This window comes from Tursiops truncatus, chromosome 4 (assembly GCF_011762595.2).
Source record: "Tursiops truncatus isolate mTurTru1 chromosome 4, mTurTru1.mat.Y, whole genome shotgun sequence".
Lineage (NCBI taxonomy): Eukaryota > Metazoa > Chordata > Mammalia > Artiodactyla > Delphinidae > Tursiops > Tursiops truncatus.
This window is the reverse complement of record NC_047037.1, coordinates 125,606,021-125,626,021: the sequence shown is the minus strand read 5'-3', so window position 1 is coordinate 125,626,021 and position 20,001 is coordinate 125,606,021. Positions and strand designations below refer to the sequence as shown.

The 20,001-nt window shown below is 38.1% G+C and overlaps 1 protein-coding gene across 6 annotated transcripts in view; it reads left to right on the top strand.

Annotated features, from left to right (window-relative positions):
• APP (amyloid beta precursor protein) overlaps window positions 1–20,001 on the top strand; it is a 276,610-nt gene that overhangs the window by 65,886 nt on the left and 190,723 nt on the right. For all 6 annotated transcript variants that reach the window (XM_033855992.2, XM_033855991.2, XM_033855990.2 and 3 more), the window contains exon 3: window positions 11,356–11,485. In XM_033855992.2, coding sequence (XP_033711883.1) covers window positions 11,356–11,485 — 130 coding nt within the window. The remainder of the gene's footprint in view (window positions 1–11,355; window positions 11,486–20,001) is intronic.

The window sequence follows — 20,001 nt, the reverse complement described above, 5'->3', positions numbered from 1 at the left end:
TTGAACAGGTTAAGCCTCAAGTGCTGGCAGAGATTTCCAGCTGGGAAACTTAGGTGAATGTGGCTTTGCTTCTAGTCTTTCTATTAGATTATGGGTAAACTCTCTTTTTCCTAAGTGTTTTCTTTTCCACAATTAACAGTATGTGTTTTCTGTTTCTTTAACCTTCTTGCTCTAAATGAACAGCTGTTTTGTCTATAAGTTAACAGGATCCCCGAACAAAGCATACCAGTGCCTGGACCAAACAAAAGCTGATGAGTTAAACAAAGCCATTTCCTTTGCCCAGCTGTCTACTCTAAAATATATAACATGACAGGGACTCCCAGACGAGACTTGTTTGTCAACCTTGCTGCCTTCATTCTATAGTGATGTGAAGTTAAAATTAATTTTAAAAATAACAACACGAGATCCTTTTGGTCTAATCAACTTTGAGGGCATATCATAGACACACTGCCATGGTAGAAGCTGTGGAACATTCTTGGCCATTATTATTTTGCTCTGTGTGCCGTCTACCTTTTTGAGCTTAAAATTGACCTATAGATGACAGGCACCTATGCTTTGTGGTTTTGGTATTTGAAAGATGCAAAAATTCATATTAAATGAAAAATTTTAAGTAGAGGTATCCAGCTATCTATATACGAGTACAGATATATTTTCTGCATTACTGGTCTGTATGCTTATAAGGATTGCTTGCATAAACCATAGGATTCAGAGGTAAAAGAGATGAAACCAGTTTGGATATTTTTTCCCACACAGTTTTCATTTAATGAGATTAATGTTTGATTTAACATTTGTCCTTGTTACTGTCTAGCTCTTTCCGAAATGCATACTCAGTTATTACATATTTGCAGTAACACTACGGACTTCTATATTTGCCGCCTTATTTATTTATTTAAAATGTTTTTTTCTATAATACATTTTTCTTTTTAGCTTTATTGAGGTACAAATAAATAATCTTGTATAGATTGGACATTTTTTTAAAGTTTGTTTTTTTATATATCTTTTTTTATTTTTATTTTATATTGGAGTATACTTGATTAACAATAGATTTGACATTTTAAAAATTAGAAAATTAGACATAAATTGACAGAGAGAGAATGAGGATCTTGGCTGTACGTGGACACATCTGTTTGTGTTTTCACATTCGTGTCCTGTCCTATTTATTTTGGTGTCCGTACCTTCCTCATTTGTCTTTACATTCAGCACGTTGGTATGACTGACTTACACGTCATACAAGGTTCTTGCACAATATTTTCCAATTCTAAGTATGAATGTATGCATATGACAATATATTTGCATACAATGTCAGAAACAGACTTGGGCCACGTTATTGGGAAATAGGCTGGTGCCCTGAAACATTTTCTGTGCCTTGCTCTTAGATAAGGTCATCATTGTGAAAACACAGCACTGCACGTACTTTCCATTATTGCACTGGTGTTTCATCAGCTGCATCTTGCTTCCCAGCACCTCATTAAATTGTAATCAGAGGGCTCCCCTGGTGGCGCAGTGGTTAAGAATCCGCCTGCCAACGCAGGGGACATGGCTTCAAGCCCTCGTCCGGGAATGCCGCGGAGCAACTAAGCCCGTGTGCCACATCTACTGAGCCTGTGCTCTACAGCCCGTGAGCCACAACTACTGAGCCCTCATGCCACAACTGCTGAAACCCACACACCTAGAGCCCATGCTTTGCAACAAGAGAAGCCACTGCAATGAGAAGCCCACTCACCACAACGAAGAGTGGCCCCCCCTCACCGCAACTAGCGAAAGCCTGCACGCAGCAACGAAGACCCAATGCAGCCAAAAATAAATAAATTAAATAAAATAAATTAAAAAAACATTGTAATCAGAGAACAACTTCAGTTTCCAGTTCTCCTTCTCAATTAAATTAGATATTGTCTCCAATATCTCATTATTACAAGAATTTATGTTGAGAAACAATTTAAGATATTATTTTTCTTTGTGTTCCAGAAAATTTTAAAGGAGAGACTATGTTATTTTAATCCAGAAACAAAAATATATTGTTTAGCACATGCTTTGTTTTGGCTTAGACTCTGAAGTGGAAGTAGTTTAGAACTTAGAATTAATACACTCTTTGAGTGCTCAGAGATATCATCTACTTTTCTTTAAAGTTTATGATAAATTTTCTTTTTTTAATTTATTTTATTGAAGTATAGTTGATTTACAATGCTGTGTCAATTTCTGCTGTACAGCAAAGTGATGTGTGGAATCTAAATTATGACACAAATGAGCTTATCTACAAAACAGAAACAGACTCAGACATAGAGAACAGACTTGTGGTGCCAAGGGGAAGGGGGGTGGAGGAAGGAAGGATTGGGAGTTTGGAATTAGCAGATGCAAATTATTATATATAGAATGGATAAACAACAAGGTCCTACTGTATAGCACAGGGAACTATATATTTAATTTCCTGTGATAACCCGTAACGGAGATGTCACCTACTTTCATTGTTGTGTTCTAACTTCATCAATTTCATCTTCTATGAAATGGAGCCATTATCAACATTTATGGTTTACATTTATGTAAATGTACATAAATGTACATAAATGGTCATATGTTACATAAATGGTCATATGTTTATGACCATTTATGGTTTACATGACCTACTACACATAAAACATTTGCAATGATTCAGACACATAATAAACCTTCAATTACATATATTTTTTATACTCCTCTTGGATATGTTCTTTGGAAAAGAAATTGATATGTAAAACTTTCACAGGATGAAAGTATCCTATGATTAGGCTACCTCTATACCATTTTACTATAGAGTTTGATTTTTTGTTTCATGTATTGTTCATACATGCTACCTAGGTGCCATCATACATTTACAATTAAGATCTTGATTTGTTTATATTTTTGTTTTTTCACTTGTAAATTTAAAAGCGTGACTTTGTTTCCACTGGACTCGTTTTTTAAGTTTTAGTTCTTTTTAATTCAAAATTTTAAGCATATGTAAAGGTAGAAAGAATAGTATAATGAATGCCCCCTGTGCTTATCACTCCAATAATTATAAAATCTAGTCACTCTTGTTCTTTGAGAAGTCTGGAATCCCAGTTCTCTATCTTACCTCCTTCAGAGTCCACATTATTTTTTGCAAGCTCCTTGTGCAGATAGATGTGTTGCTTATCCCTTTTGCACAGCTGTAAATTGATTAAGATGAACTAAAGGAACACACGTTATTTATTGACTTCTAACTCACATGTTTAAAACACCAGTTTAATAACACTACATAATTTCTAGCATATTTTTTCAAAAAGAAATATACTGGAGAATTTGATTAAAAATTGATTTTAAATGTTGAAAGACTAGAAAGAACAGTAAGTAAATTTTTTCAGAATTAGGAGCAATTCCCATGACCCTGACCATTAACTGTTTACAGCTTTTTATTAGCCACATTTGATTTTGTGTTTTTGAAATATCCTTGGTCATTTGGAACCTAGTTGTGTGTAAATATGACTTTTGGCATGAATTAATCCCTTGTCCAAGGTGGCCTGTTGCAAAAGGATACTCCGAGGGTTCCCCTGTTTGTCCTTTTTTTTTTTTTTTTTGCGGTACGCGGGCCTCTCACCGTTGTGGCCTCTCCCATTGCGGAGCACAGGCTCCGGACGCGCAGGCTGAGCGGCCATGACTCACGGGCCCAGGCGCTCTCGGCATGTGGGATCTTCCCGGACCGGGGCACGAACCCGTGTCCCCTGCATCGGCAGGCGGACTCTCAACCACTGCACCACCAGAGAAGCCCACATTTTTTTTTTTTTTTACTTTTCTGTTTGTCCTTAATGTTGCAAATAAAGGAAAGTTTTTGTAGGACTCTAACAATATATGTCTTAAATATTTTTATATTTCTGTATATATACCTATATGTTCTTGGCTTTCTTAAATATCATCCATGTATTTTCTTGGTTTGTGTATTTAACAACTTAAATGTCATCTTGTCTGAGATTAATATATTTTCAATTTGGATAGACAGAGAGAGAGAGAGAGAGAGAGAGAGAGAGAGAGGGAGGGAGGGAGGGAGGGAGGGAGAGAAAGGGAGACTCTAGATTTTTAAAATTTAGAATGAAAATGTTCTGATGGTGACCAAGTTTTAAGGTAGTTTTCTGTAGTGAGGAAAACCAATTAAGTTACCAACTACAACCTTCTAATATGGATCTAAGATTGTTTCTACTCTACCTCTCTTTGTTATTAGTATTTGAAATTTCTTCAGTTCACTTAAAATTTTTTTTTAAAATATATGTACAGATAGATTTGCTTTCAAAGATAAAACATGTTTGTATGGCCAAAATAACTGCTTGTTACAGATGCCTGGGCCAGTCAGATGGGCCTCCTTAGCCTAAGTGAGAGCTTGGCTTTTAATCTTCCTAAGTATCTTCCTCAGCTGTGTATTTATTAACATTTATTAACAATCTATTGCTTTTTATATAAGATGCTATCACTGGTAAAAGTTGCTACATCATACTTGGAAGAATAATATTAGAAGGCACTGAGTGCTTATTTTTCTCAAAAGCTTATAATCCAACTATAATATCATACTATTCAGATAATCTTTTTTAAGAGATACATTGATAATACCCAATGGGAGCTTAATATATACTAAATTTCCCTATGTCTAATGGACTGAACTTAGCAAGAAATAATCATTACCTATTTATCATGCACTTACTGTGCGATCACAGTGTTGACCACCATTGAGGGAACACAAAAATGAATCATATTGTCCCTGCCTTCAAGGAGTGTATGTTCTAATGGGGCAGGAAGGCACATCAGTGTAATAGGAGGTGGAAAGTGGTCGGTGATCAAATACAAGCGATCGGATAAAATGCTTTGGATTCAGAGGCTGAAGTGATCAGGGAAGGGAACATTAGTGAACCAACTTTTGAGCTGGGCTTTTTTCTTGGGTGTTGTTCATTCGGAAGGGAAATAAAGCTACCAAAATAGCTTATGTTTAGAAGGGGGCTTATTGAAGGAGATGCGGCACGCCTCGCTGGCGTTAGAGGTGCTCAGGTGGTCCCTGTCTTGTTCGCTGTCTATCGCTGTCTTGGGTACACAGCTGTCGCATCTTAGCTTCTCTCTCTGTACCTCTTATTTCCCTGCTTCTTCCAGAGGCCTAGTTCCCATTCCCCTGCGGGTTTTGACAGGCACCATCTCAGGCTATGACTTACCCTGCCTGCCAGCCGTGTATCTTCCCTCATCTAACCAGAGCCTGGATGTGTTAGTTCACAACTCTCGAAGAAGGAGAATGCTGTCCTCAGTGTGCAGCTACGGGGCCGGAGCTGCAGAGTTAAAATATGGTCACTAATGAGTGCTCTTCCAGAGGACGGGGGGCTAGAGCACTGCAGAGAGGGGCAGGCATGTTGGCAGCCTCCTGATCACCTGAAACCAACGTTAATGAAGGTGGAGCAACACAGGAGGAGGAAATTGTGTTTCCTGCCCTTGGAAAGTGTATTTTCACTGGGGAGGTGGTGCACGTGTATACCTAACCCCAATGTGAGGAGCACTGCAATAAATACAATAAAGCATTCCTGAAGTGGGAGAGAGGGATTGACATCTATTACACTGTGAGTGGAGGAGGTTTGTCCACCTGGGAGACCCTACGGGGCCTGGGCATCTGAACTGTGATGTTAGGGTCTTAAGAAGAGTGTGTTTGGGGCACAGGGTGTGTATTTCTTCAGCGGCTGCCTGTGTAATTCAGGAGGGTTTGTAGGAACTGAGGATGGTTTGCCTTTCAAGTAACTGGCACAAGCTGGATTTGTTTCTGCTTTAAGTGTTTCTTAATACAGCTGTTGTCATCTAAATTTTTTAATAATAAAAAATAGTCACTCATAATTGGGATGCACATAGGATACATTTTAGAAAAGGAAAGGAGCTGTATAAAAGTCGGGTTTTGCTAATGCCTGCTGTTTTAGCAAATCATCAGCAATGCTTGTTGTGTTAGCAATGCATGCAGTTGCATGTGTTGGAATACATACAAATTAAATAGGTTAGGGATCTCAGATATCTTTATTGCCTATGTTAAGATGTGAGATGCACAAAGAAAATGTAAAACATTGAGCTATGCTTATACTTAATTATGGTGAAAAGTCAGGGACTCAACTAACCATGAGCACATTTGCATGCCTAATTACTTTAATTTTTATTCTTGCCGAAGACTATGCTACTTTTTCAACATACGATGCTTATTTGTCTCATAACACAAAAACGCTTATTTGTCTCTGGTGATATACTGGAGCTGCTTAATAAAAAATAAGAGCTAGTACTCGGAATTTTTGTCAGAAACTTTAGTATGTTTTTTGTTGTGTTTTTGTGTTCTGGTGTTTGCTTTCTGACTTGGAGGTTTCTTGTGCCTGTGGTAGTCACTGTGATTAACTGGGACTAGATGTGCTTCAGAGGAAGTTTTGTCACTTTAATGTTTGGTGTTCCTCCGCTGTTTAAAATATACCTCCTGAATTGAGAACAGCAAATTTTTATACTCTTTGGCAAAGTTGAATAAATAACTCCTTGTCTCAGGATAAAAGTGGCTGGGGGGCTTCCCTGGTGGCGCAGTGGTTGAGAGTCCGCCTGCCGATGCAGGGGACGCGGGTTCGTGCCCCGGTCCGGGAAGATCCCACATGCCACGCAGCGGCTCGGCCCGTGAGCCATGGCCGCTGGGTCTGTGGGTCCGGAGCCTGTGCTCCGCAGCGGGAGAGGCCACAGCAGTGAGAGGCCTGTGTACCGCAAAAAAAAAAAAAAGTGGCTGGAAGCATGGAAGTTGCCACTTCCGTTTCCATTGTTAAGGCAGTAGGCAAACTACGTGTGGGAGTCACGTGGTTCAGATTTTATAATCTCCTCCAACTGCCTATTAACAATTATCATTGTCCACGTTCTGGAGAGAGGAGTTGCAGCACAGTAAATAACACATACGTATGTCCTAGATTTCCGGGTGGGAACTGGAAGGGAATTTTGTGTTTGGCTGATCACCTCGTGAAGCTCTCTGGTGACCTTCAGGGGAGAAGCCCTGTCTTCACTGATCTTAACTGGTCTGTATGCAGTTCTATCTGCTAGAAAATTATCCACCGAATAAGTTACTGCTCTGTTGTACCAGGTATTATTGGTGCAATACCTTAGGACACTGAAGATGGAGCACATCATGAGCAAGAGACCTTTTTTTTTTTTTAACTTATCAATTTGTACCCTACAGATAGCTTTTTGGTTTTAACTTAAAAAGAAGAAAATATGACTTGACTGTGCCTGTAGGAGTTTTTTAATAGAAAACTGAAAACTCCTGAGAAAATCCTCAGCAGGGTGATATTTCTGTGAAGTGGCAGCTAGAACCCCTTTAGAAAAATATAGTAACGCACACTTTACTGAACATAATGTTGTGTCCCTCATGGCAAACTCTCTAGTGTCATAAAGTTTATAACTCATGAGTGCTGTACTTTGTGATATAATAAACAAGGAGAGGTGGTGGGAGAATTATATTGCCGCACAAAAAGCCACTCTTCACCTTTCATCATATAGGAAAAAACCCTGGGGATATTAAATTTTAGTGGCATTTCAAGTTGCGCATTATCTACAACTGAAATGCATGCATTGAAGAGTTAAAATATTTAAGAACAAAATAAAATAAAGGGAAAGAGCTGTTTCCATTTAGAGCCAAGTTACTGGCAAGTGTTTTGGAAGAATAACTTTCTCAGTACTCGCCCAGGATCTGATTTAGATATCCTTTTTTGTGTGTTTTCATAGCATGTACCTCCCCATTGAATTTGCCTTGTACTACACTGATCAGCGTTTTATTTTTTTAGAGCAGTTTTAGGTTTGTGGCAAAATGGAGAGGAGGGTGCAAAGATTTCCTGTGTACCCCCTTCCCCGACTCATACATAGCTTCTCCCCCTTTCTCAACATCCCCCAGCAGAACAGTAGTACATTTATTTCAATTGATGAACCTACATTGTCACGTGATTATCACCCAAAGTCCATAGTTGACCTTAAGGTCCACTCTTGGTGGTGTACATTCTATGGGTTTGGACAAATGTATAATGACATGTATTCACCATTACAGTATCATATAGAATCATTTCACTGCCCCCCAAATCCTCTATGTGCTTCCTGTTCATCCCTCCTTCCCCCTAACCCCTGGTAACCATTGGTCTTTTTTACTGTCGCCATAGTTTTGCCTTTTCCAGAATGTCATGTAGTTAGAATCATACATGTATTTTCACGCTGGCTTCTTTCACTTAGTAATGTTCAACTAAGATTCCTCCATGTCTTTTCATAGTTTGATAGCTTCTTTCTTTTTAGTGCTAGGTGATCCATTGGATGTACCACAGCTTTTATTCATTCTCAGTGTCTGATTTTTTAATTGACCTCGGGGTTGGGACAAGGGTGAGGCAATCCGGAAGCAAGATAAATAATATTTTAATGCACTATTTTTAAAAAATATAACCATTTTGTCTTTTATTTATTTATTTATTGTTGGCTGTTTCACATGGCTTGCGGGATTTCCAGTTCCCTGCCCAGGGATTGAACCTGGGCCACGGCAGTGAAAGCCCAGAATCCTAACCATTAGGCCACCAGGGAACTCCTTTAATGCACTAAAAATTAATGCCCCAAACTCCACAACAAACAAAATATCGACATTTCAAATAAAGACAGGATCATGGCATGCTCTCTTTGAATGTGACTGACAATCATAAGAAAAATTCCTTCTATCCATAACCCACACTGTGGACAGTATCTTCTTTTTTTTTACATCCTTATTGGAGTGTAATTGCTTTACAATGGTGTGTTAGCTTCTGCTTTATAACAAAGTGAATCAGTTATACATATACATATGTTCCCATACATATGTTCCCATATCTCTTCCCTCTTACGTCTACCTCCCTCCCACCCTCCCTGTCCCACCCCTCCAGGTGGTCACAAAGCACCGAGCTGATCTCCCTGTGCTATGCGGCTGCTTCCCACTAGCTATCTATTTTACATTTGGTAGTGTATATATGTCCTTGTCACTCTCTCGCTTTGTCACAGCTTACCCTTCCCCCTCCCCATATCCTCAAGTCCATTCTCTAGTAGGTCCATTCTCTAGTAGGTCCTGTCTTACCCCTAGGTTCTTCATGACATTTTTTTTTCTTAAATTCCATGTGTATGTGTTAGCATACAGTATTTGTCTTTCTCTTTCTGACTTATTTCACTCTGTATGACAGACTCTAGATCTATCCACCTCATTACAAGTAGCTCAATTCCGTTTCTTTTTATGGCTGAGTAATATTCCATTGTATATATGGGCCACATCTTCTTTATCCATTCATCCGACGATGGACACTTAGGTTGTTTCCATCTCCAGGCTATTGTAAATAGAGCTGCAATGAACATTTTGGTACATGACTCTTTTTGAATTATGGTTTTCTCAGGGTATGTGCCCAGTAGTGGGATTGCTGGGTCATATGGTAGTTCTATTTGTAGTTTTTTAAGGAACCTCCATACTGTTCGACAGTATCTTCTTGTTCTGAAACCTGGTATTTCCCCAAAGGCACTGCTTCCCCTGTAGCCTCCTCAGGTAGTTCTTCCCTTGCAACCCTCATAGCATTGTGCCTAGAGGTAGGGATGTCTTCCTTCTCACTCATTTTCACTTCCAAACCATTTTTTCCTTCGCCCTAAAATGTCCCCCACCCAAACTGTGAAATACATGGTCTTGGACTAATTTACCCCTCTCCTCCACCTGTTGGAGGCATCTGGAGAGCTCTTTCTACTGCAGTGGCAGTCTTTGAAGGTTTTAGGTCCTGACCTTCTGTCATTCAGTCAAGTGCATCTTTTGTAATTCTTAGGTGATTTTTAATTTATTTATTTTATTTGTATTTATTTTTGGCTGTGTTTGGTCCTTATTGCTGCGTGCGGGCTTTCTCTAGTCGCAGTGAGAGGGGGCTACTCTTCGTTGCGGCACATGGGCTTCTCATTGCGGTGGCTTCTCTTGCTGCAGAGCATGGGCTCTAGGCGCATGGGCTTCAGTAGTTGTGGCTCATGGGCTCTAGCGTGCAGGCTCAGTTAGTTGTGGCACACAGGCTTAGTTGCTCCGCGGCATGTGGGATCTTCCCGGACCAGGGCTCGAACCCGTGTCCCCTGCATTGGCAGGAGGATTCTTAACCACTGCGCCACCAGGGAAGCCCCGTTCTTAGGTGATTTTAATATCAACCTTGATGATCCAAGATTCCAGCTTCTGTTTTTTTTATTTTCATTCCTCCTGTGATCTTGCCTTTATCATTCTTTTTCAGCCATGCCCTCTGATACTCATGTTATATTCCTTGCAATTACCAATAACTGTAACTCCCCCAGAATCTTAATTTCAGCTCTCTGACTCTCCAAGTACTGCTTCTAACCACCCCATTTTCTTTGGTATCTTTAGGACAAAATTCTGTAGCGCACACCAGGACTCATTGATACTACAGCCTTTTAAACGTGTATCTCAACCTTCATATTTCCACTTTAGATTTCATGGCCCATTATTATAACCATTCCCTTGGTTCTACCCTCAGTTCTCGTATGCTTTTCTCTCTTCATTGTATTTAACTGGCAAAACAGCAACCCTGGTGAAATGCAAGATTTATGCAAGGGAAAGCTCATTTTAGAAATAAATTTTTATGTTTATATTTTTCCTTCAAATCTCTACTATTATTAATAAATAGAAGGGATTTGATATTTTCACAAATATATTTTAGTTCATCAAGTTTCCATTTCTTTTCAAGTGCTCAGTAAACACCATGATTTGTTGAGAACAGTAATCAGAGCAAAGGGCTGTAATTTTCAAGGGAAGAGATTCATCAATGCAATTCTTTATCTAAATGACAGTCATGATAACTGTTTGATAAATTATTCTTATGTAAATTACTTTGAATAAAGATAAAGATTTTTATGTAGGAAGCTTGCTGTGTGTCATATCCTGTATGTGAAATATTTGCCTAATTGATTAAGACATGGGAGGGTTGAATTTAAGTCATGGTAATATTCCCAGGTGTATCTACTATAACATTTATTTAGGGCATTACAGAGTATCATTTTCACACCAGTTTATTTTGCATTGAAATGACCCCATGCTTTTAAGAGGGCCCCCTCCTCCCTTTCTATTTTATCTCCCCTAGAAAATATGTTAAGCTGGAATGGGTGCAGTAAAATAAAGTAAAAGTTATATTGCTTAATGTTTTGAATGGAATGATAGGTTCTTGATCTTTTTCTTTACCCTGAATTCCCCAAGCTAGATCACAATTAGAGCAGGCTTGAAAACCTTAGAATAACAGTGGCGGTTCAACGGGTGCTTGTGTGCCAGCCCTGCCTCAGGTAACGATTCACCCTTTTTGTATGCTCTCCCAGGTCTACTCTGAACTGCAGATCACCAATGTGGTGGAAGCCAACCAACCAGTGACCATCCAGAACTGGTGCAAGAGAGGCCGGAAGCAGTGCAAGACCCATGCCCACATTGTGATTCCCTACCGCTGCTTAGGTGAGCTGACTGACCTGGGAGCTGGCGTTGATTGGCTACGGGCTTTGGGGATGAAAAGGAAGGATGCTCTAATTATTAGATCAGATATGCAGGCTCTTCCTTCAGCATATTGCCACTCTGCATTGGACTATATTTTGGACGCAGTATGTCTGAGCTTCCTGCCTCAGAATGAATTTACCGAGTGTGTTTATTATCATTAAAAATTTGTGGACCTATGCCATAACTGCTGAGTGAAAATGCCTAGTCATGGGGCCCAAGAATCTTTTTTTTTTTTTTTTTCGCGATACGCAGGCTTCTCACCGCTATGGCCTCTCCCGTTGCGGAGCACAGGCTCCGGACGCACAGGCTCAGCGGCCATGACTCACGGGCCCAGCCGCTCCACGGCCCGTGGGATCCTCCCGGACCGGGGCACGAACCCGCGTCCCCTGCATCGGCAGGCAGACTCCCAACCACTGTGCCACCAGGGAAGCCCCCAAGAATCTTAATTTTACCAAATTCTGTAGATGATTCTCATGCACACTAATTAACTGTACTTAGTAGAATTAAGACCTTGTGTGTTTCTTCAATAGACTTCATAGAAAAGAGAGCCTAACGTGCATTTTGCTAATTTCTTAAAAATCTCTTTCTACAACAACCCACTACACCTCCTGTTTGAAGATAATTGGGGAATTAGAGTTTGTTGGTTTGTTTGTTTTTCCTGCTTACCTCAAACTAGAGGGAACAGTTTGATCACCAAGGTTTAAATGTGTGTTCCTTTCTGACCTCAAATTTTACTTTACTTTGTTATTTTAAAAACTGAGTTGTTTTTTGTGGTATCATAGTTTTTCCTCTGGAAATACTCTCATACTCTATATTTAATCTGACTTGGTTCTGTCTCTTCCTAGTTGATTTTTTTATGTAACCAGGCCTTGGGAAAATCAGCAGTCTTTGATCTGATAGCTGGCATCTAGATGTTTTCCCGAAGTTTATTCATCGGTAGGATAGTTGTAAATAAGGACATAGTGATTTATCTGTGGAGGATGTGGATATTCATTCCAATGACATCTTGTAAAGACTGAAAGGGATCTGTCTTTAAAAAAGAGTCCCAGCAGCAAATTTAGAGGTTCAGGATGACAGATTCTGGAGATCTGTGTAATACTTGGGTCAAACATGAATGTCATAAGAACATACTGATTACTGTTCATGCCTGAACACAATTTGAGACATTAATAGAAAACTGGGCTAATGCCCAATGAATGAATATTTCATCTGGTTGATTTATGATAAAGAAAATGTAGAAAACCAGATTCTTAAACATTTGGCAATTGAAGAGATTCCTTGTTCCTCCTTATCTGTTGTTCCTCGATACTTTACAAGGATTTTAAGCCATTTCTGTCTGACTGGTCAAGAAGTGAAGTTTTAATAAGATGAAAATAAGTAATGTTTAAATACTAGGTACAGAACTCCAATGTCAAGAAATATTGAGGTCAGCTGTCTTCAGGAACTGTATATTTCAGTCTAATTTAGTTGTTAAACCTAAAAACCATTTCATTCAGTATAAGTTAGGAAGTAGATCGGGATCCAGTTAACTAGGTGGGCCAATCTTTTGGTTCTTACTTACCCATTCTATGAAATGTTTCAAATAACATTTTCTTCATGATATAAGCTCACTGGGAATAGGTACTAGGTCTCTGGATGCGTGTTATTGCTGATGACAGCTGATATAACACTCACAACTGTAGCTGTGTTTCAGAAGTAAACTCATAACATTTTGCTTAGATCTCTCTGCTTCATAATTCTATTCTGAATTCTCAGAATTAACTAAGGTGTAATCCACATTAAGATCGTGCTTCACGACCATAGTGCCACTATTGTGGCAAATTTCTTTTGACCCCAGATGGATTGTATCCCCTCTGCCAGCCACTCTCCTCGCCCCTACTCCATACACTTCCCTGTCTCTGGAAAGCTCTCTTCCTACGGCAGGAGTATTGAAAATCCAAGGGAAAAACCGCTGTGAGAAGGAACAAAAGATACTTAGAATATGTTCAGATCTAAATATGAAGTCAGGAGATTTTGTGATAATGCTATGATTACTATCAGATAAATGTTTTTATCATGATCAGCTGAGTTATGTACCATTTGGGAAAACTCCATCCTAAGTAATTTGGTTTTTGATAATTAATCTTACCCAGAAAACACTTATTTGATAGTAATGTTAATGACCTGTCCTCACCGTATTTTGTTAACCACTGTGGAAAGAGGGCCACTTCAAAATGCGTCATTCCACTATATTTACAGAGCTATATTCCACAAATATTTACAGAGCTGTAATGTGCAGGGTGAAGATGGGCAAGAGGAAATGGAAAAGCTGATAAAATAATTCTTTCCCTGAAAGCCTGTGTACAAGTATGGGAAGGAGTTGATTCCTGCTGAGGCTTTGGCATCAGCATGTATCAGATTTCTTTTTCATCTTTTGAACAGATTGCATAATTGCAGAAGACGTCACTTGTGATGTGTTTAGCCAATTTCCCCAGGTCTGGAATAGTAGCTGGTATTAAATTAACACATCGACACTACCGCTTCTTGACTACAAGTGGGACTAGATAATCATAAGTATTTCCACTAGGTACCTGGCCTGTATGAATCCCTGGTATTTTTCCACTGAACCAAAAATTAGACCCTAACATGACAAGTATCAATAGAACGTACAATGCTTTCTACTTTGTTACTGAGCTTAGATTAGAATTGAGGAATGTGGGTACTACTTGATTCCTAGGTGATACCAAATTTTCCAAAAGTCTTTTTTTCCTGCTTTTTTTTTTTTTATCAAATGAAAGATTCTTTAAATTCTATAGTGCTTTACAATTTTCAGAAGTTTCACACACATGATTTCATATAATCCCATAATAACCCCGTTTTTTCCCCTGCCCCTCCCCCCTTCCCTCTCCCTACGGGTAACCACTAGTTGTTCTCTTTATCTGCTTCTTTTTTGTTTCATTCATTGGTTTGTTGTATTTTTTAGATTCCACATATAAGTGATATCATACAGTATTTGTCTTTCGCTGTCTGACTGACTTCATTTAGCATAATGCCCTCAAAGTCCATCCATGTTGCTGCAAATGGCAAAATTTCATTCTTCAACTAATAATATTATAAAAGATGGTGTATAATATAACCACAATGAATACCACAGTGTGTTGTTTTCAGGAAAAGGAGTGGGAAAACATAAGTGTGTAATTTATATATTATTTTAATTCCATTAATACTGCACAGTCCCAAGTTTATATATTGTTTTTCCTATTTTCTTTCTTTCCCTTTCCCTTTTGTTCCTTCCTTCTTTCCTCCCTTCCCTCTTTTTTCCTCCCTAGATTTTAACATCTATTACACATAGCACTGTCAAGCTCTTTATACTTGTATAGGGCACCCACTGAAATACTTCCTCTGTGAGGCAGGCAATGTTGGTTTTATTAGTCTCACTTCACAGGCACAAATAATGAGGGTCAGCGAGATTGAATTTCTTGCAGTAACTCACACAGCTATTTAGTGGTAGAATAAGGACCAAAGCCCAAGGTCTTTCAATTCTCAATCCAGTGTTCCTTACAGTATGAGAAGAGAATTGTACTAGAGCCAATAACCACCTGATTTACAAAATCAAATCATGGAGGAAAGGCTATGAATTGGAGGCACTAAGTAACACTTTAAAAATAATCTCACTGTAAATGTGTCTCATAAAGGACACAGCCATGTCACTGGAACCTCCATGGTTCCAGGATAAATTTCCCTGCGTGATCAGGTTTCCACTTTGTGGTAGTAATAGGCAACATTCTTATATATTACTTGCTGCTTGAACAAAAAATTACTGTTTAGCGTTACCATAAGTACCCTCTAAAATTTCTGGCTGTATCTAAATAAATACTTTAGACAAAAGAGATTATTTTACTAAAGTTCATTCTTAGAAAGGTGCTACCTAGAAAACAAGATTGTCTTAAACATTAAGCATATTAAAATTCAAAGCAAAGCTTGAAGAGAGAAAAATGCCTGTTATGTTCAGCACGCAGCCTTCCTGACCTTTTTATCAGATGCAGGATCCGGTGCCACACTGGGTTATTTTTCTCTAAGCCATGTATTTGCCTTGGGCATCCCTGCTCTAAGGTGTCTTGCATTCCTTGTCTAGATGGAGAAAGCATATTAGGTTGCTGTTGCCCCTTTCCTCCCATGGAGTGGATGATTTCCCTTGAGAGTGAGCTGGCTTTCTCATTTCACCCTTTGCTTTTAGTTACGCCTCTGGCACCAGACGGTAAGATCTGTCTTAATCATTTGAACATTTTATTAATTATCTCATATGGGATTCAAGCACATCATTATTACTCAAGAATATTTTCTTTGCAAAGCATTCAACCCCTTTCCATTTGAATTACTACTTTTCATGGTGTTATAGACCCGCTATTGAAACTGATGCTCTTCTGCATTTGCCACTGTCCAGTAAAGGCAACGTACATTGCATAAGGAGAGTTACTGTTGATTTATGGGGGCAAAGTGGGGTTAATAGTTTAATCCAAAGGAATTAGAAATTAAGGAATTACTACTGTGAATCTCATTTTATTTCATTTTATACTCAAGGCTTTCCAAACTTACAAGTAGTAATGACAAGGAAGCTATTCAGATATGGTCAGATGAGAAATGAAAGTTATTCAGTTCCTTTTAATTTTGAATTTTATTGTTTTAATAAAATTTTAAGGCAAGCAAACATTGTTTTCTAGGTGACTACTTTTGTGTCAATTATCTACAGCTATCTTAATCTTCTTTAGTGTGAAAAGCATGTATTTGGATACTTTGACAGATATTGTACCAGCGTAGTTTTTTGGATTTATCCGAAACAATTCTCTTGAGACACAGTAAACAGCAGAACAACATTCAAGATTGCTACATAAGACTCCATCTAACTTTAAGAATGGGGATAGGGATGGGAGAACATTCTTATTGTGGACTCTAAGGATTTTTTTAAATGCCCAGATGCCCCAGCGCGATAATCCAGTAGGATAGCTAGTCAATGCCTCTGGCTCCTCCAGTCCTATGACCTCTGAACTCTGTAGATCTGATCCCTTATGAAGTCCTGGAAGATGTATGCGCTGGGGCTGTATAAATATACAGTGGGAATGATGCTTGATGAGCCTGGCCTCTGCACATGAGACGGATACAAACCCTTGAATATTCTATATTTTTAAGGATTGTCTACACTGTGCTCTCATAAGGAATGATCAGAATCCTGGAGCATTTCTTCATCAGGGAAGGCTAATCACCCACCTCGTAGAGACATCAGACTTCTTTTTATGTGATCTTCCACTTTGAATATTAGTCATACTCCAAAACCAGTTTATAGAGTCTGATTCTCAACTGTGTAAAACAAAATATACATGGAAAAGAAATCTCACCAGTGTTTATCTCCAAACAGTGGGATTACAGGTGATTTTTATTTTATTTAAGGCCTTTTCTATTAATTTTTATAATAAACAAATAGTTTTATGTTCAGAAGAAGCTGGGCCATGAAATCAGTACGTAAAATTTTGTATCTACCTTCAGTTTAGTGATGGTTAAAAAAGAGTCAAAAGGCTTGAAAGGACACACAGAATGATTCTTAATTTGTTTTATCTATTGGTAGATATGCTTTAGGAGTTTTATATAGTAGGAATAACTTCTTATGGGAAAATATATTTTAGAAACACCATGCTGCCGAAATAAAAGGATAATGTCTCCCTTCTTACCTTTAACCAAGTTTAAGCAGCATTAATCATCAAAAATTCTTCAGAAAAAATCCTTTTTTAAAATATTTATTTATTTTATTATTTTAATTTTGGCTGTGTTGGGTCTTAGTTGCGGCACATGGGATCTTTCATTGCGGCACAAGGGCTTCTCTCTAGTTGTGGGGCACAGGCTCCAGAGCACGTGGGCTCTGTAGTTTGCGGCACGTGGGCTCTCTAGTTGAGGCGCATGCACTCTGTAATTGTGGCGCGCCGGTTCCAGAGCGGGCTTTGTTGCCCCGCGGCATGTGGGATCTTAGTTACCTGACCAGGGATCGAACCCGAGTCCCCTGCATTGAAAGGTGGATTCTTCACCACTGGACCACCAGGGAAGTCCAGAAAAGATCCTTGGTCTTGCGTAATGTTTTTGTTTTGTGTGTGTTTGTTTGTTTTCTCAAAAAATTGCATATGGAAGCTACATTTGTTTCAGGGTGGATTGTTGAATAGGAAGACTACATTTATCCTATAGATTCCTTCTGGGTGGTGAAGGACTTAGAAGGTGAAGGCCCTCCCATTTGGTTAAGCAGAAAACCCCATAAAAATGTTTTCCTTCCATTTAGGCCATCTGCCAAGATCAGTGATCCATGTTGGTCCCAGTTATGCTGGCTCCAGCTTGATTTGTTTTCTGAAAGTTTGTGAAGGGGAATGAGTTGAAAGATTGATTTTTTTAAATCAAACTTAGAAAAGAGAAATTTAGTGTTTTTTGTTGCCTCCAATGCCAATTTAGCTTCCTCTTCTGGTTTTAATTGTTGTATCTGCTATTTTGTCCTGATTCTGGGACTTTTAATAACTTATGTTTTGTAGGGATAAGAACTATGATAGCATGAATAATTTACTTAGTGAAATGTTTGATTTTGTCTTTTTTAACTGGAGGTATATTTAGGAGTTATTACGTAATATGAGTCATTAAGAAAAAAACAACAGCTTTCGAAAATTTGCCGTTATACTTTATGGGTGTGCTCCATTGTCAGTGTTGTCCTAAAATACACAGTTATCTGCAGGGTCCTAGATGATAGGCAAGAAAAAGAAATCTCAGTTTATTTGACATGATATTGTTCCAACACTTCTCAGTAATGCATTGAAAAGTATATATACTGAGGTTAATAGGCATCTCGTTTGTAATATGTGCTGCAGGTTGCAGTTGTGTGCTTGAAATTCACTGATTACAGAAGTAACACATGTTCATTGTATGAAGTTTAGAAAATGTGACCACTACCAAAAAGTAATAACCAAAAAACCATTTGGCTTCCTTTCAGTCTATTTTTTGTCATATATGTTTTGTTTTTATTATTTTTAATAGTTATGTAATTCTGTTCCCCATTTTGTCGCCAGCTTTTTTTTTCACCTAACATTTTTATACTTTATTCATGAAATTTAATTTTCTTTGAAAACACTCTTTTTAATCTAGCATTACACCAGGCACTACAGTGTGTCTATTCCTTATTTTTGGCAGTTAGGTTGCTTGTTTTGTTGTGATTGTTGTAAATGATGCTGTGACAAACATCGTGGTAGATATATTTGCTTTCATTTGATTTTTACAAACAGTTATTACCTGCAGGTGTTGCACATCTTATAGTTGCTTTTATAAAAGATATGTACTATTTAATTGTATGTATTAAAATATGGAGGAAAATTTTTAACTGATATGTGATCCTGAGTATACAGATACCTCTATATTTAGCTCTGATATTTTTCTTGATAATGAGTTAAAAACCATTCATAATTTCTATTATTTGTTAATAATAAAGAGACTATTTAAAATATTTTTTCTCTTAATTTCCAACTTGGGAAACAGTCAATTGACTATTCACAAAGAAATAAACCCTACAAAAGTGACTAGTAAGAGTTGTAATTTATATATTCATTATGTAAGGTTTTATTGACCACCTGCATGTGGTTGACCCTGAAGATAGGTGAGATGTGGTCCCTCTTCCTGGGTTTATAATGTAGGAGTAGGGGTTTCTGGCTAAGGACTTTGAGGAAGCCTTGGCAAGAAGTAGCATTGTGCCAGGATTTCAAGGATGGGGGCAAGAATGGAGATATATTTTAGGTATTTAGACAATGATGAACAAAGTCCTGAAGGTAGGACCTTAAAGGCTATGCATCATTTTCAGGAAGAGGGAGTAGTAGGTTATGATAGGGTATTAGTTTTTTAAAAGCATTAGTGTTTTCCTTCATTTATAGTAAATACTACTATGTTATCATTTTAAATATAAATTTATATCTAACTACTTATTTTCAGGCTGGCATCGACTATATACCTCTTTCCTTTTATGTATATGCACATGATACTTAACTTGTCTTTCGGCAACTGAGGTTAGAATTTTTGAGAGTAGAAAACATTTTTTTTAAGCTAATAATTCAATCATAATAAAAAAGATGAGTAGAGACTCAGGAATCACCTGCTGCTCTGGTTGCCATTTTTATATGAAATACCAGCACTATTTGAGTTGTATATATGTACTGTGACTCTCTCCAGGAGATACTGGGATATGAATTTTTTTTAAATTGAGATCATTATGGATTCTCCATACAAGTAAATTATGACCCCCATTATTTACTGTTTGCTTTTATAAACAGCAGTTAAATTCATGAAAAGTATATTCTGTGTTTAATTTTATTTTTTATATTGCTTTTAGATTGTTTCCATATATATAAAGAGACAGACAGACAGATGCTGACATCCCAGAAATTAAAAAAAATCACATGTAACTTAAATTTCACATGGTCACATTTTCA